Genomic DNA, 12,470 nt, shown 5'->3' with positions numbered 1-12,470 from the left:
GGCTGTATTTCATAATATTGGTACTGTATGTTCCTGAAATTCCAAGCAAAATAGCAAAGTCAAGGTACTGCCTTGTGATACCTCACTGCAGAAAGGACATTGAGATGCTGGGGCATGTCCAGAGAAGGGGATGGAGCTGGGGAAGTCTGGAGCACCAGGGGTGGCTGAGGGAGCTGGAGCTAGAGCCTGGAGAAAAGGAGGCTCAGGGGGAACCTTCTGTCTCTCCACAACTCCCTGGCAGGAGGGGCCAGTTGTGGGGGTGGGGGGGAGTCAGGCTCTTCTCCCAGGGAAAAAGTGATGAGAGGAAATGGTCTCAAGCAATGCTAGGGGACATTTAGATTGAATATTGGAAAAATTTCTTCACAGGGTTGTGAAGCATTGGAACAGGCTATCTAGGGAGGTGGTCAAGTCACCATCCCCAGAAGTGTCCAAAAAATGTTGTTTGGATGTGGCATCTGGGGACATGGTTTAGTGGTGAACATAGTGGTGGTGCTGTGCTGACAGTTGGACTTGATGATCTTAAAGTCTTTTCAACCATAACAGTTCTGTGATTCTGTGGTATTACCCACAGATGAGAGGCAATCCAAATTCAGATCTAAAACATTCTTCAGTTTTAAGTGATTTTCTAGTGGTTTCTTCCACTGGGAACAATATTTCTGGTTTCTGCTGAAACACATTGTAAAAGAACCTGAAGTTCTTGGCATGGGGCCTTGATGCTACCCAACTATAGGCAAGGACACTGATTTCAATAAAACCAGGAGAAAGACTTAAACTAGTTCATCACCTATCATGTGATTCCAACATAAAGCAAACCTTACAGCTCTACGTTCATTAACAAAGCAGATCTGCAGAAAGCAGTGTGTCAAATACAGAACCTGCTCAAAAAGGAAACAAGACTAATTCCCATACCTGCAGCAAAACATTCTTCAGTCATGGGGAAAGCAGTGACCCCAAGAATATCCCTTACAACTCCCTGCTGGGAGTGCCCAGACTCTTTCCAAAGCACACTCCCCAAATGCTTCCCAGGGGACACGCTGAGACACAAAACTTCCAGCTCCCATGAGCCAGGCAGTGCCTGCCAAGCATTCCTGCCTCAGTTTTGGGTTTTGATTCCCATGAACTGGCAGAATTTTTTACTCTTACCTCTGCAGCATGCTCTCAATGCTCTGTTGTGAAAATGAGACATCTTTCACTCATTGTTCATTTCTGACCTGGGGGAAAAACGCCCATATGTTGAATTATGCTGAGTATGAACTCCAGATGGACTTGTGTCAGCAAAGTTCACTTCAGAGTAAGAGACAGTAAGAGCCAAGCTGTTTCTTTGGGTGTTTCACGAAGGACTTTTGAATAAGAATTTAGTTTCTTTTTTAGCCACTCAGGGATTCTATATTGGAAGCAACAGCTGCCTCCTCCTTTCCCAGCATACCCATGCAGGTAAAGGAAAACAACTTTTATTTAAACAACTTATATTTAAAATAAATGCAGAAAAGGCATTTATTTTTTTCCTTTTTCATTCACTTGTCTGAAGCAAATTACTGTGTATGGGACTATGTTCAATTAGATTAGCATATGACTTTTAACTTCCCTGGAAGCCATCACTCCCAGTCCATCACCTGTAAAAATATACTAATATTACTATGAGCTGAAAGAATCAGATTGTAAAAATAAAAGCTCTGTAAGAATTTGTAAATGGCCAGAGTAAGGGAAGAACAACTGATACACTCTGTGTGATACATGCATGTATTTTCAGTGCCTAAGTCAACTGGTATTAAGTAAAAATTATTAAGGATAATGGATAAATTCTGTTAGCAGATTTTTCAAATCAAGTTTGTGTTCAAACAGAAAGGGATTCAAGGCCTATGATCTGTGCTGTGCTAATTGGAAGGCATGTATCAGACACAGTTGCAAATATACAGTATTGGAGCTCTGAATTCACTTAATTGAATTACTCGGAATTTACACCATTGCAGCAGATGTAGGAACTCAGTCTTAATTCTGTCAACAAAAGATTTAAACCAATTATCTCAAATACCCCTTTGCCATGTTAACATGTTGGTCTGTGTACAGTATGATCTGAAAGTAGCACAGCACAAAATGTAATTTCGTGGTAACTTCTTCTTTCTGGAAATCCTAAATAACATCCAAAGTTTCCCATGGCAGGTGGTTGGAACCAGGTGATCCTGAAGTCCCTTCCAACCTAAACCATTCTGTGATTCTAATTCAGGGTGTTCCCTGAGTATTTGAGGTGTTTGCTTGCACACATGAGGGCGTTTTTCTGGATTTCCCCAGAGAATGAAACTTCTGTAGTGTATGAAGTTGTGTTGGGAGATGAAGGCAACCTCTGCTGCACCAACATCTCACAACTTACCAAACACATTGATGGTGCAACACTGTCTAGATCAGGATCCTTGTGCCCTTAAACCCCATGATGTGTCTTACCTTTCCTCCATCTTTCCAGCAAGGCCAGGTCATTAAAAGACTCAAGGGCAGAATGAGATACAGCAAAATCCCCAAGGTGAAATCAGCAGCTACAGAACTCAAGAGTGCTCCACTATGGCCACACCTGAGGTGTGTCCACACGGCCCGGATGTCCCCGAATGTGGGAGAACAACACAAACCCACCATCCTCCTGCCTCGCCACTCCCCAGCTCCGAGCAACACCACGGCTGCGGGAGCTGTGTCCCCTCGTGGCCGTGCTGAGGGGCACACTGGGGGCCCTGACTGCACTCCGGGAGATGTCACTGGGGGATGGCACCGGGAGATGTCACTGGGGGATGGCACTGGGAGATGTCACTGGGGGATGGCACCGGGAGATGTCACTGGGGGATGGCACTGGGAGATGTCACTGGGGGATGGCACTGGGAGATGTCACCGCCACATCTGGCACCAACTCACAGCTGCCCTTCCTGGGTGCCGGGGAGTCCCACGGCCAGACTGGGGCTCAGGTGTGGATTGAGGGGCAGATCCATTCCGAGGGGAAGATCGCGGTCCGGGTCCCCTGAGAGGGGTGGATTGAGGGGGAACCCCGAGAGGAGCGGGCCCGCCGTCCCTCCTTCTGAGCAGATCCCCTCAGAAGGGTGGATCGCGGTCCCGGTCGCCTCAGAAGGGCCGTGGGCAGGGCGGGTCCCCTCAGAGAAGCGGGTTGAGTGGTGCATCTGAGGAACGGGTTAAGGGCAGATCCCCTCAGACGGGCGGATTGAGGGGCAGATCACCTCAGAGGACAGGATTGAGGGGCAGATCACCTCAGAAGGGCGGGCTGAGGAACAGATGCCCGCAGAAGAGAGGGCTGAGAGGCACATGCCCTCAAAGGAGCGGGTTTAAGGGCAGATCCCCTCAGAGGAGCGACTGAGGGGCAGACGCCCTCCGAAGGGCGGATGGCGGTCCCGCCCCGCTCCGAGGGGCCGTGGGCGGGGGGATCCCCTCACAGGTGGCACCTCCCCGCTGCGGGTCCTGAGGTGGCCGGGGGTGGCCTCGGCTGTGCCTGCTTGCCGCGGCGCGGGGCCCTTCGGCGGGGCTGCCCCCGGCGCGCCTGCGCGCGGGCCCGGCCGGTTCCGGTGAGCGCTGAGGCGGCGGAACGGGCGGACATGGCGGAGGGCGGCGCGGAGCGGGCCGATGGCCGCATCGTCAAAATGGAGGTGGATTACAGCGCGACCGTGGACCAGAGGCTACCCGAGTGCGAGCGGCTGGCGCAGGTGAGGCGGGAGAGAAGCCTGGCGGGGCGGACGGGCTGAGTCATGGCGCGCTAGGCCGCGCGTGGAGGCGGCGCGGAGCGACCCGCGGCCGCATCCTGCCCCACGATGCGGGTCCGGTCGCGGACTGTCCGTGCCGTGCTAAGGAGGGGAAGGAGTGAACGGCTCCGCCGTTTCAGGGCTGTGTGGAAGAGTGAGCAGGAGGGAGGTTGGTGGCCGAGCACTGAACGTGCTCTCCAAGGCAGTGGTCACGGCCCCAACGCTGCCGGAGCTCATGGAATGTTTGCACAACACTTTCAGATACATGGATTCTTAGGAATGTCCTGTACAGAACCATGGCCAAGAGATGGACTCGATGATCCTTGTGGGCTCCGTCCAGCTCAGCCTATTCTGTGATTTTGAGACGGGACGAGGTTTCGGGGCGCAGCCTCGCGGGTGAGGGAACCAGAGGGCCTCAGTCCACCACAAGGGCCGTGGCTCTTCTGTGCTGGCCTTGCGAGGCGGAATTGCTAGTTCATCCCGGGGCTCTGTGCGCCAGAGCTGCCTTCGTGTAACAGGTCCCGGGTCAGGTTGGACAGGCAGCGCTGGTCATCCTTAAACTCGGGTACGTGCGAGCCCCAGGGCGCTGGAATGGAGGGACAGAGGCAGGACGGGCTCTGGGGCTGTCTCTGCCTCCTTCGGCTCAGTAAACAACGCCTGTGCACACGCCCTGGGTGACCGCAGGGTGTGCTCCACGTGCGGTCATAGCGATGGAGCATCGGTGTTTTATAAAAAAGTTTTGTGGCATGGAGATTCTTGTGCAGCTCGGATGTCAGAAAGGACAGAACCGTAGAATCACAGAATGGTTTGGGTTGGAAGAGGCGTTAGGCTCATCTCACTCCACCCACTGCCGTGGGCAGGGACACCTTCCAGCAGTCCAGATGGGCCTTGAACACTCCAGGGATGGGGCAGCCACAGGCTCCCTGTTGTTGCTGCGGTTTGTTGGCCCAGTAGGATGGCATCTGACATTTTACATGCTGCAGATGCTCTGCTTGATCCACATGTCTCATTGTGAAAGACACACATGCTGTACAGTTCTGAAGACAGTAGCCTTAAGATAAATAAATTACGTCTTAGATTATTTTATGGAGAGCAGGCACAGGGATTTTATGCCACAGGGACAGCTCTGCAAAGGAATGGACACCATGGCCATGTTTCTTTGTGCAAAACATATAAACTCTGTGGCAGTAAGAGCACATCCTTGACAAACCATTGTATGTAGTCTAAAATATTTCAGCTGGGATGTTTTAGAAACAAATTTCATTTTCTTTGGTTTGTTACTAATTTTCTAACCATTTTTTGTTTCTAGTTTCTAACCGTTTTTTGCAGCCCCACCATTGCCATGGGCTGTTACAAACTCATCCATATTAACTTTTTTTTAACTAGATATTTGCTGGAATTTGCAACTTAGGACTAAAAGTACATTGTAGTATCTTACACTCCTCTAAACAAAGGCAAATATGGTTCTCAAAACCCCTCCAAAACCAGAACTATTAGAATTCCATGCTTAGCCTGTAAAGCTTGTAATTAATGCTTTGTGTAATACACTGCAATTAAGATATGAATATGGGTGAAAGTAATAGGAGAAGAATTTTTTTGGCAAAGGTATTTAATTGCATATCTGATCTCACTGAAAACTCTGTTTTGGCCAGAGAAGAAATGAGTTTTCCACGCAGCTCAGTGAATGTGAGCTCACCAAACCTGTCTGAAACTTGCCAGGTTTCTCTCCCAAGGCAGACAACTTAGAGCATGTGTTATGCCAAAATGAAACTGTATCTCTCCAGTTTTATCTCTGTGTAGAACCATGTATTTAAAGTAATTGCTATGCATGCATTTTTTTAAAGGAAAAAAAAAGAAAAATTAGTGTACAGGCTGGTCTGTATTTTTGTTTATGTGGAAATTTGAACTACTCTCATTTTAAACTGAATTATGTTCTTAACTCATGGAGATAATTGTTTACCTGTCTTACTAGGAAGGAAGATTGCAGGAAGTCATTGAAAACCTTCTCTCCCTGGAAAAACAAACACGGACGGTGAGTAGTGCATGGTGATGCTAGGATGTGCTGCACACCTCACGTTCCACTGGGTTAAAGTGAAGGGACTTGGAGTATCCTTGGAGTATCAGTCTTTCTTTTCTTTAAAAAGCAAATTAGTGAGACCAGACACAATGGTTTTTCCCCTTTGTGCTGGAAGGCTGCAGGTTGTTGATCCCATCTCTGACACGTTCTTGGTTTGTTACAGGCTTCTGACATGGTCTCCACATCCCGAATCTTAGTTGCCATAGTGAAAATGTGTTACGAAGCTAAAGACTGGGATGCTCTTAATGAAAATATTATTCTTCTATCAAAGAGAAGAAGTCAGTTAAAACAGGTGAATTTAATTGTTTGAAACTAAAAATAAAACTGTATTTTGTAGCTGTATTACCTGTCTGGTTCCCCCATGTGTGTAGGGACATTCTGTGTAAAGATGGTGGTTCATTTTTGCACTCTCCTCAGTGTGTATTGCAGACATATTCCTTATTCATGTTCAGATGTATATTAAACAGAGTTACTGCATTTTATTTTGCTCATATGAAATGTGTGCTTTGCATGCTTGCTTTTGAAACTGGCATGCTTTGGCATAGAACACTTGCATTTAAGGAAGTGTGAAGTTCATTGCGCTCTGTTCAGTTTGAGCAACAGGTAATTTTAATGTCATCATTGCTGTAGGAAGGAAAAGGTTACCTATCATTTAGTGTGCAGGATCATCACTAGTGTGTGTAAAAGTAGGAGTACAGTTCTCTGACTTGCATAGACTATAGCTGAAGGTGTGGATCATTCCAGGTGAATTTTGAGGAACTTCTTGAGGAAGACATTTCTAGAAGTTTAATTCTGGGGGTTTTTTAGAAGTAGGTATTTTAATAATAATTTTGCCAGCTTTGCCAGCATTTTTACTGGAAGTGCTTGCTGCTGAAGGAAGAAATCCTCCCTCTTCCTTCCTTTCCTGAGGAATCTACAGCTGTTCCAAAGAGAGGGGGTAGTGCACACAGTTAAGAGAAGGTACAGGTTTCTTCGTCATGCAGGTCTTAGGGCAAGCAGAGAAGTTCTGCCAGTCCATGGGAGTCCTGTGGATTTGGCAGAAGAGGAGCTGGTTTTCAGGATAGAACTGCATGGCATGGATTATTTTCAATATTGGAGAAACTGAGATGAGAAAAATAACAGAACAGCATCACATTTGCCTTGTGGCATCAGTCTATAGCATCATTGTACACATCTTCATGCATCAAAGAGAGGAGATGTGTCTTGTGTGCACTTTGCTGAAATGAGTCTCCTCAGTGTGATGTGAAACTATTACTTACCTCTGAATGTTACAGCTTGACTTCATTGGAGAAATCTGAAACCACAGCATGTTTTTCCCCTCTTTTTTCATACTAGGCAGTTGCTAAAATGGTCCAGCAGTGCTGCACTTATGTTGAAGAAATCACAGACTTACCGGTCAAACTGCGCTTAATCGACACGTTGCGTATGGTCACAGAAGGAAAAGTAAGGCTTTGTTTTAAGACTCAGTGTCTTAAAGGTAGAATAAAAATGTTTGCCTTATTTAAAAGCATAGTTTCTTAGCATTATTTTTTAATCTTGTGCAAGTAGACTAAAACTTATTCTTAAATTACCTTGAGAAGCCATGTAGTTTATTTCCTTCCAAAAGACTGGAGATATATTCCATATATAAATCATATGCTGAAACACTGGTCATGTTCCTATGATGTAGGTATCTGGTTGTGTTATTAATATAGTTAGTAATGCATTTCAAAATTCTAAAATGCCATTTCTTTTTCACTTTTTAAAATGTTATGTATTTGAATTTGTTAGGGAAGTGGGCAGGTTTAATTTAATTTCTCCTGCACTTAGCAAGGTGTTACATATGATAACGAGAAGGTGATACCAAGTGAGTTACTTACATTGCATTCCTTTTGCTTTAAGAAAAGAAAGAATTGTGAATTAGGCAAATTTGTGTCAATTTTATGATTTCTGTCTGTTAGTCTAAATTGTTAGTAATCAAGTCTTGTTGATTAATGGCTGGTTAGGAGTAAGTGAAATAATTCAAAGGGTAGTGCTTACTACACATTAACCATTAAAGTCTAACTTCCCAGATCTTTTGATATATTCTAGCAGACAAAATATGCAATACTTTATTCACAGTGCATATCCCTTGTGTTTGCTGAAAGAGTCATAGGTCAGTGTAGAGATTATTTTTTAGATTAATTTGGGCCAAAAAATTTGGCATGTCAGTTATCCATTGTATTTCATCAGTGTAGTGGATGGATACACAACAAATAAAGTGGTTGTATGATGACAGCATCAAGTGTATTTCCCAGTGGGGTTGCAGTCTCAGAATTTGCACTCCTCTTTAGAAAATTCCGATGTTTATAAACTCTTCCTTCTGCCCTCAGATATACGTGGAAATCGAACGCGCTCGCCTGACAAAGACACTTGCAACAATAAAGGAACAGAATGGGGAGGTGAAAGAGGCTGCCTCGATTCTGCAGGAGCTGCAGGTAATGCCTTGGAACTCAGAATTGCATCAGCAATAGCAATTAATTCTGACTGTTCTGAGATTGTTTAGAAACCGAATCAGGTATGCTTGCAAAAATGCCTGGAATGAGATGAACTGTTATTAGTGAAAGTGCAGCTCAGTTTTAACTGCTTTTATTATCTCATGGTTGGGTTACATAGAATATCTTCTACTTGGAAAGCAGATTTTAATTCTGTACCTAGCGCATTGAGTTTAGTGTTGGTGGATTCTTTGGTGTAAGTGGGGGTGATAATTAAAATGGAATAACCTTAATTCCGTTTTCACTTGCTCTGTAAAAGCTTTTCTGTTGTTTTGTTTTGGTGTGTTCCCCCTCCAGACATCCTCCCACTCTTCTGGCACAGTTAAGCCTTCGCTTGATTCGGCTTTGACAATATTAAGTAGTTATAATTTCATTTCAGGTGGAAACCTACGGTTCAATGGAAAAGAAAGAACGTGTAGAATTTATCTTGGAGCAGATGAGACTCTGTCTAGCTGTAAAAGACTATATTCGGACTCAAATTATCAGCAAAAAAATTAATACAAAATTTTTTCAAGAAGAAAACACAGAAGTAAGTAATTGGAGGATTTCTCATTCTTTCTCCCTCCCCCACCCAAATTTTAACCTGACTTGCCTCTCTTCAGGTCCAAATGTATTTATTTAAATCCCTCTGTTTTCTGGAGTTCAGCTGAATTTCGTTTACGTGTCATGGAGCTGTGTTAATTTGACTTTCTGATACTGTTTCAGAAACTAAAGTTGAAATACTACAACTTAATGATCCAGCTGGATCAACATGAAGGCTCCTACCTCTCCATCTGTAAGCACTACAGAGCCATTTATGACACTCCCTGTATCCAGGCTGAAAGTGAAAAGTGGCAACAGGTAAGAAAACTTTCCCTACAAAATCACTGTATTTCCATGTGACAAATACCCATTTCTTACCACATCAGTGTACAGTGGATGAAATAGCTCATCAGTCTGTTTTTATTTAAATGGCTGTATTAACAAATTGGTTAGTTGAAAACAGATATGATAGAGTTGATTTCAAAAGAATGTTTGTAATGAACATCTTCATTTTATTACCTTAGAAATTGAGAATGTCTCAACTGTTTCATACAAGTGTAGAGATTACAAACAGCTGTGCAAGTGTGGTCTCAGTGGTGCTGTTGTGTGTGCAGTACAGATGTCTTTCATGTTTGAAAAATTTTTTTTCTTCACATATTTATTTGAAATACTAGAATTTTGGTTAACCTGTGTCAATTTAAATGTACCATAGTTCATTTCTGAAAGATGACATCAATTTCAACTTGATTTCTTAATACACTGAGCTTAAATCTTTTACATATTAAACTCTAAGCTCTGTATCTGTTTTGGCAATTCCTCTGTTTAATTATGGGAAAAAAACACACTCTTTCCTCTTAAACAGGCGCTGAAGAGCGTTGTTCTTTATGTTATTCTTTCACCTTATGACAATGAACAGTCTGATTTGGTGCACAGAATTAGTAGTGACAAAAAGCTAGAAGAAATCCCCAAGTATAAGTAAGTATCCTTCTAATAACCAATTCTTAGATTGAAAAGTCTCTCCCTAACAGTGCAAGTAAATCTCTTTATGCTGAGTCTGCTGTAAGCAACTCTGAATTTAATGCTGCATTAAGAATACTGCAAAAGTGTCTTGATTGTTCTATGTGAAAATAAATGTCTCTTGTAAGAGAAAGATCTTTGTTACAAAAACAATCTGACTTTAGCTGCCCCCATTATTTATGGTAATAAGAATAAAACATTTAAAATTATGTCTTTGATCTATTTTAAGTATGAACCAGGGCTTATTAACACAGGATTGTAATCCAACTGTACTAAACCATTTAGAGACCTCCTAAAACTATTTACCACCATGGAGCTGATGAGGTGGAGTGCCCTAGTTGAAGAATATGGGAAGGAGTTGAGAGAAGGATCCCTTGACAGTCCTGCAACAGATGTTTTTGGCTGTACAGAGGAAGGTGAAAAGAGATGGAAAGATTTAAAGAACAGAGTTGTTGAACATGTAAGTATTGGTGTCTGTAGGCATCAGCTGTTTACTCAGTGCTTCAGCTAAAAATGCTTTCTGCTTGTCATATTTTAATCACAAAGAAGACAAAAAAGTAGCTAATAAAGCAGCAGGTAAGGTGTCTTTTGTGTTGTATTTCAAGATTTTATTTGCTTGTATATCTTTATTGTATGTTTATATTTGGCATGGTTGTCACCAAGAAGAGCATATTGCACTCAAATGAGATTTAGCATTCATGTTTCAATAAAGCATAAATCTGAAAGTCTTGCTTTGAATTAAATTCATAATTGGTTGATTTCTTAATAATTTATCATGTAGAAAGTTTTATACCTTCTACCAGCAAAAGAGCTGTTAGTTCACAACCCCTCACGTCCCCCAAGCTGGACTGCCATTAGAGCACTACAGTTTCTAATCTCCTTTTAACATGGACTTTTATATTTTTGCAGCCTGCTTCAATTATTTTTTGCACATAACCCTCTACTCTGAACACTTTTATTCCAGAATATTAGAATAATGGCTAAGTATTATACCAGAATTACAATGAAGAGAATGGCACAACTCCTGGATCTGTCCGTTGATGTAAGTCTTGCTTTGCTTATCCTTCTTTCATAAGGGGATGTGTTTGTGGCAGAGATGTGAGTATTCAGCAGAGTAATGTTCTTGTTTGATTTAAATTTCTGCCTTTATGGGAGTTAGAAAACTATTAATTAAACCTTTAACTCAGTTTCATGATGCAGATGCCCATAAGGCAAAAGCTGCTCTTAGAAGTTCATTTATGTTCAAGGCCTTGTGTAAATGCTGGAGCTCCTTGTCTGGTGTTTCAGTATTAAAAGGTTCTTGTCAATGAATGATGAAAACCAACTGAAGAGAGGGTCCTTCACCTGTAAATGTCCCCATTCATGGGTGAAGGCACTTTGGGAACATGGGGTGGAGGGGTCTTCCTTGCCACCTCCCTTTGTGTTTTCAAGAGCTTTCCAAGCAGAGTGACACATCCTGGTATTTTGAGTGCAAATGAAAAGCTTTACCCTCTTCATGGAATCTGCTTTTCCCACAAACTCAGGAAAAGCCCTTTTTGACAGTGGTCAGTAATTCACTGGGGTTTTGCCAAGCCTTGCTTGCCACATGACTTGTTCTGGTATCTGTGTAGCCAAGTACTCCCAAGTGTAAAAGTCTATTGGAGTTGTATATTAAACTTTAATTTTATGAAAGATAATCAGATACAGGTCAATTGAAAACAAAAGGTTTTTTTTTTTTTTTTAATAGCTTTTGCTAGTACCTTGCAATGCTATCATGTGTAATATTAAAGTATCCTGCATTTTTTCAAGTACAATATTGTTACCGCTGTATTTGCGTATAAAGAAAATCTTGTTCCTGCTGCTTTCATGCTGTTTGGGAGGAATTCTGGTGGTTTGTAGGTAAAAATGCTATTTTCTTGACTTAGTGCTGTTTGTCTTTACAGGAATCGGAGGAGTTCTTGTCTAACCTAGTAGTTAATAAAACCATCTTTGCTAAAGTAGACAGGCTGGCAGGAATTATCAATTTCCAGAGGCCTAAGGACCCAAACAATATACTCAATGACTGGTCTCACAAGCTCAACTCCCTCATGGCCCTAGTTAACAAAACCACACATCTCATTGCCAAAGAAGAGATGATCCATAACCTGCAGTAAGGTGCCTCAATAATCTCAGTGCTTTTAAAGAAGGCATTAAATCTTCATAATAGAGACTATTATTACAAGTGTGTATATGGTTTGTTTTCTCCCTGTCAAGCCTTCCTGGTCTAAAATTTAGAACATAATTCTGAAATTCCTGTTGACAGTTAAGTTCCCTTGATTATTCATTCAGTTGTTAAATGTTTTTGCTACAATTGGTGAAAGAACAGAATAAAACTGTATTGCCTGTATAATAATAGTCTCGTGATTTCTTTTTTTCAATGTGAACCCTTATCTATCTATAATTCTTTGGTTATTTCATTACACGACTATTTTGAGGCTGTGATTGAGAGGATATACTGTAAATAATAAAATCCTAGGGTTTTACAAAGAGGTAACCTAAAATGACAATAGTGTAAAGTTATGTCAAGATACTCTTGGAACAAAATGGTGTATATGCTTAAGAATAATGCTATTTCTTATGATTTGGTAATACAGT

At 42.5% G+C, this 12,470-nt stretch overlaps 1 protein-coding gene across 1 annotated transcript; it reads left to right on the top strand.

Moving 5' to 3' along the window:
- Positions 1-3,514: 3,514 nt before the first annotated feature.
- PSMD12 (proteasome 26S subunit, non-ATPase 12) lies at positions 3,515-12,228 on the top strand. Its single transcript, XM_053960275.1, has 11 exons — positions 3,515-3,692; positions 5,701-5,760; positions 5,969-6,097; positions 7,141-7,248; positions 8,157-8,261; positions 8,698-8,847; positions 9,024-9,158; positions 9,703-9,815; positions 10,143-10,317; positions 10,822-10,899; positions 11,780-12,228. Exons 1-11 carry the CDS (start codon positions 3,585-3,587, stop codon positions 11,987-11,989), a joined length of 1,371 nt encoding a protein of 456 aa, XP_053816250.1. The 5' UTR covers positions 3,515-3,584; the 3' UTR covers positions 11,990-12,228.
- Positions 12,229-12,470: the final 242 nt, after the last annotated feature.

The sequence above is a fragment of the Vidua chalybeata genome, chromosome 19 (genome assembly GCF_026979565.1).
Source record: "Vidua chalybeata isolate OUT-0048 chromosome 19, bVidCha1 merged haplotype, whole genome shotgun sequence".
Taxonomy (NCBI): Eukaryota; Metazoa; Chordata; class Aves; order Passeriformes; family Viduidae; genus Vidua; species Vidua chalybeata.
The sequence above is the reverse complement of the archived record's forward strand: the minus strand, read 5'-3'. Positions and strand labels throughout refer to the sequence as shown.

Bases quoted from the DNA above. Each gene is read 5' to 3' on its own strand.
- PSMD12 (XM_053960275.1), top strand. From the start codon at position 3,585: ATGGCGGAGGGCGGCGCGGAGCGGGCCGATGGCCGCATCGTCAAAATG. The intron at 7,249-8,156 runs GTAAGGCTTTGT...TTCTGCCCTCAG, and splicing joins GTATGGTCACAGAAGGAAAA to ATATACGTGGAAATCGAACG. The intron at 10,318-10,821 runs GTAAGTATTGGT...CTTTTATTCCAG, and splicing joins AGAACAGAGTTGTTGAACAT to AATATTAGAATAATGGCTAA.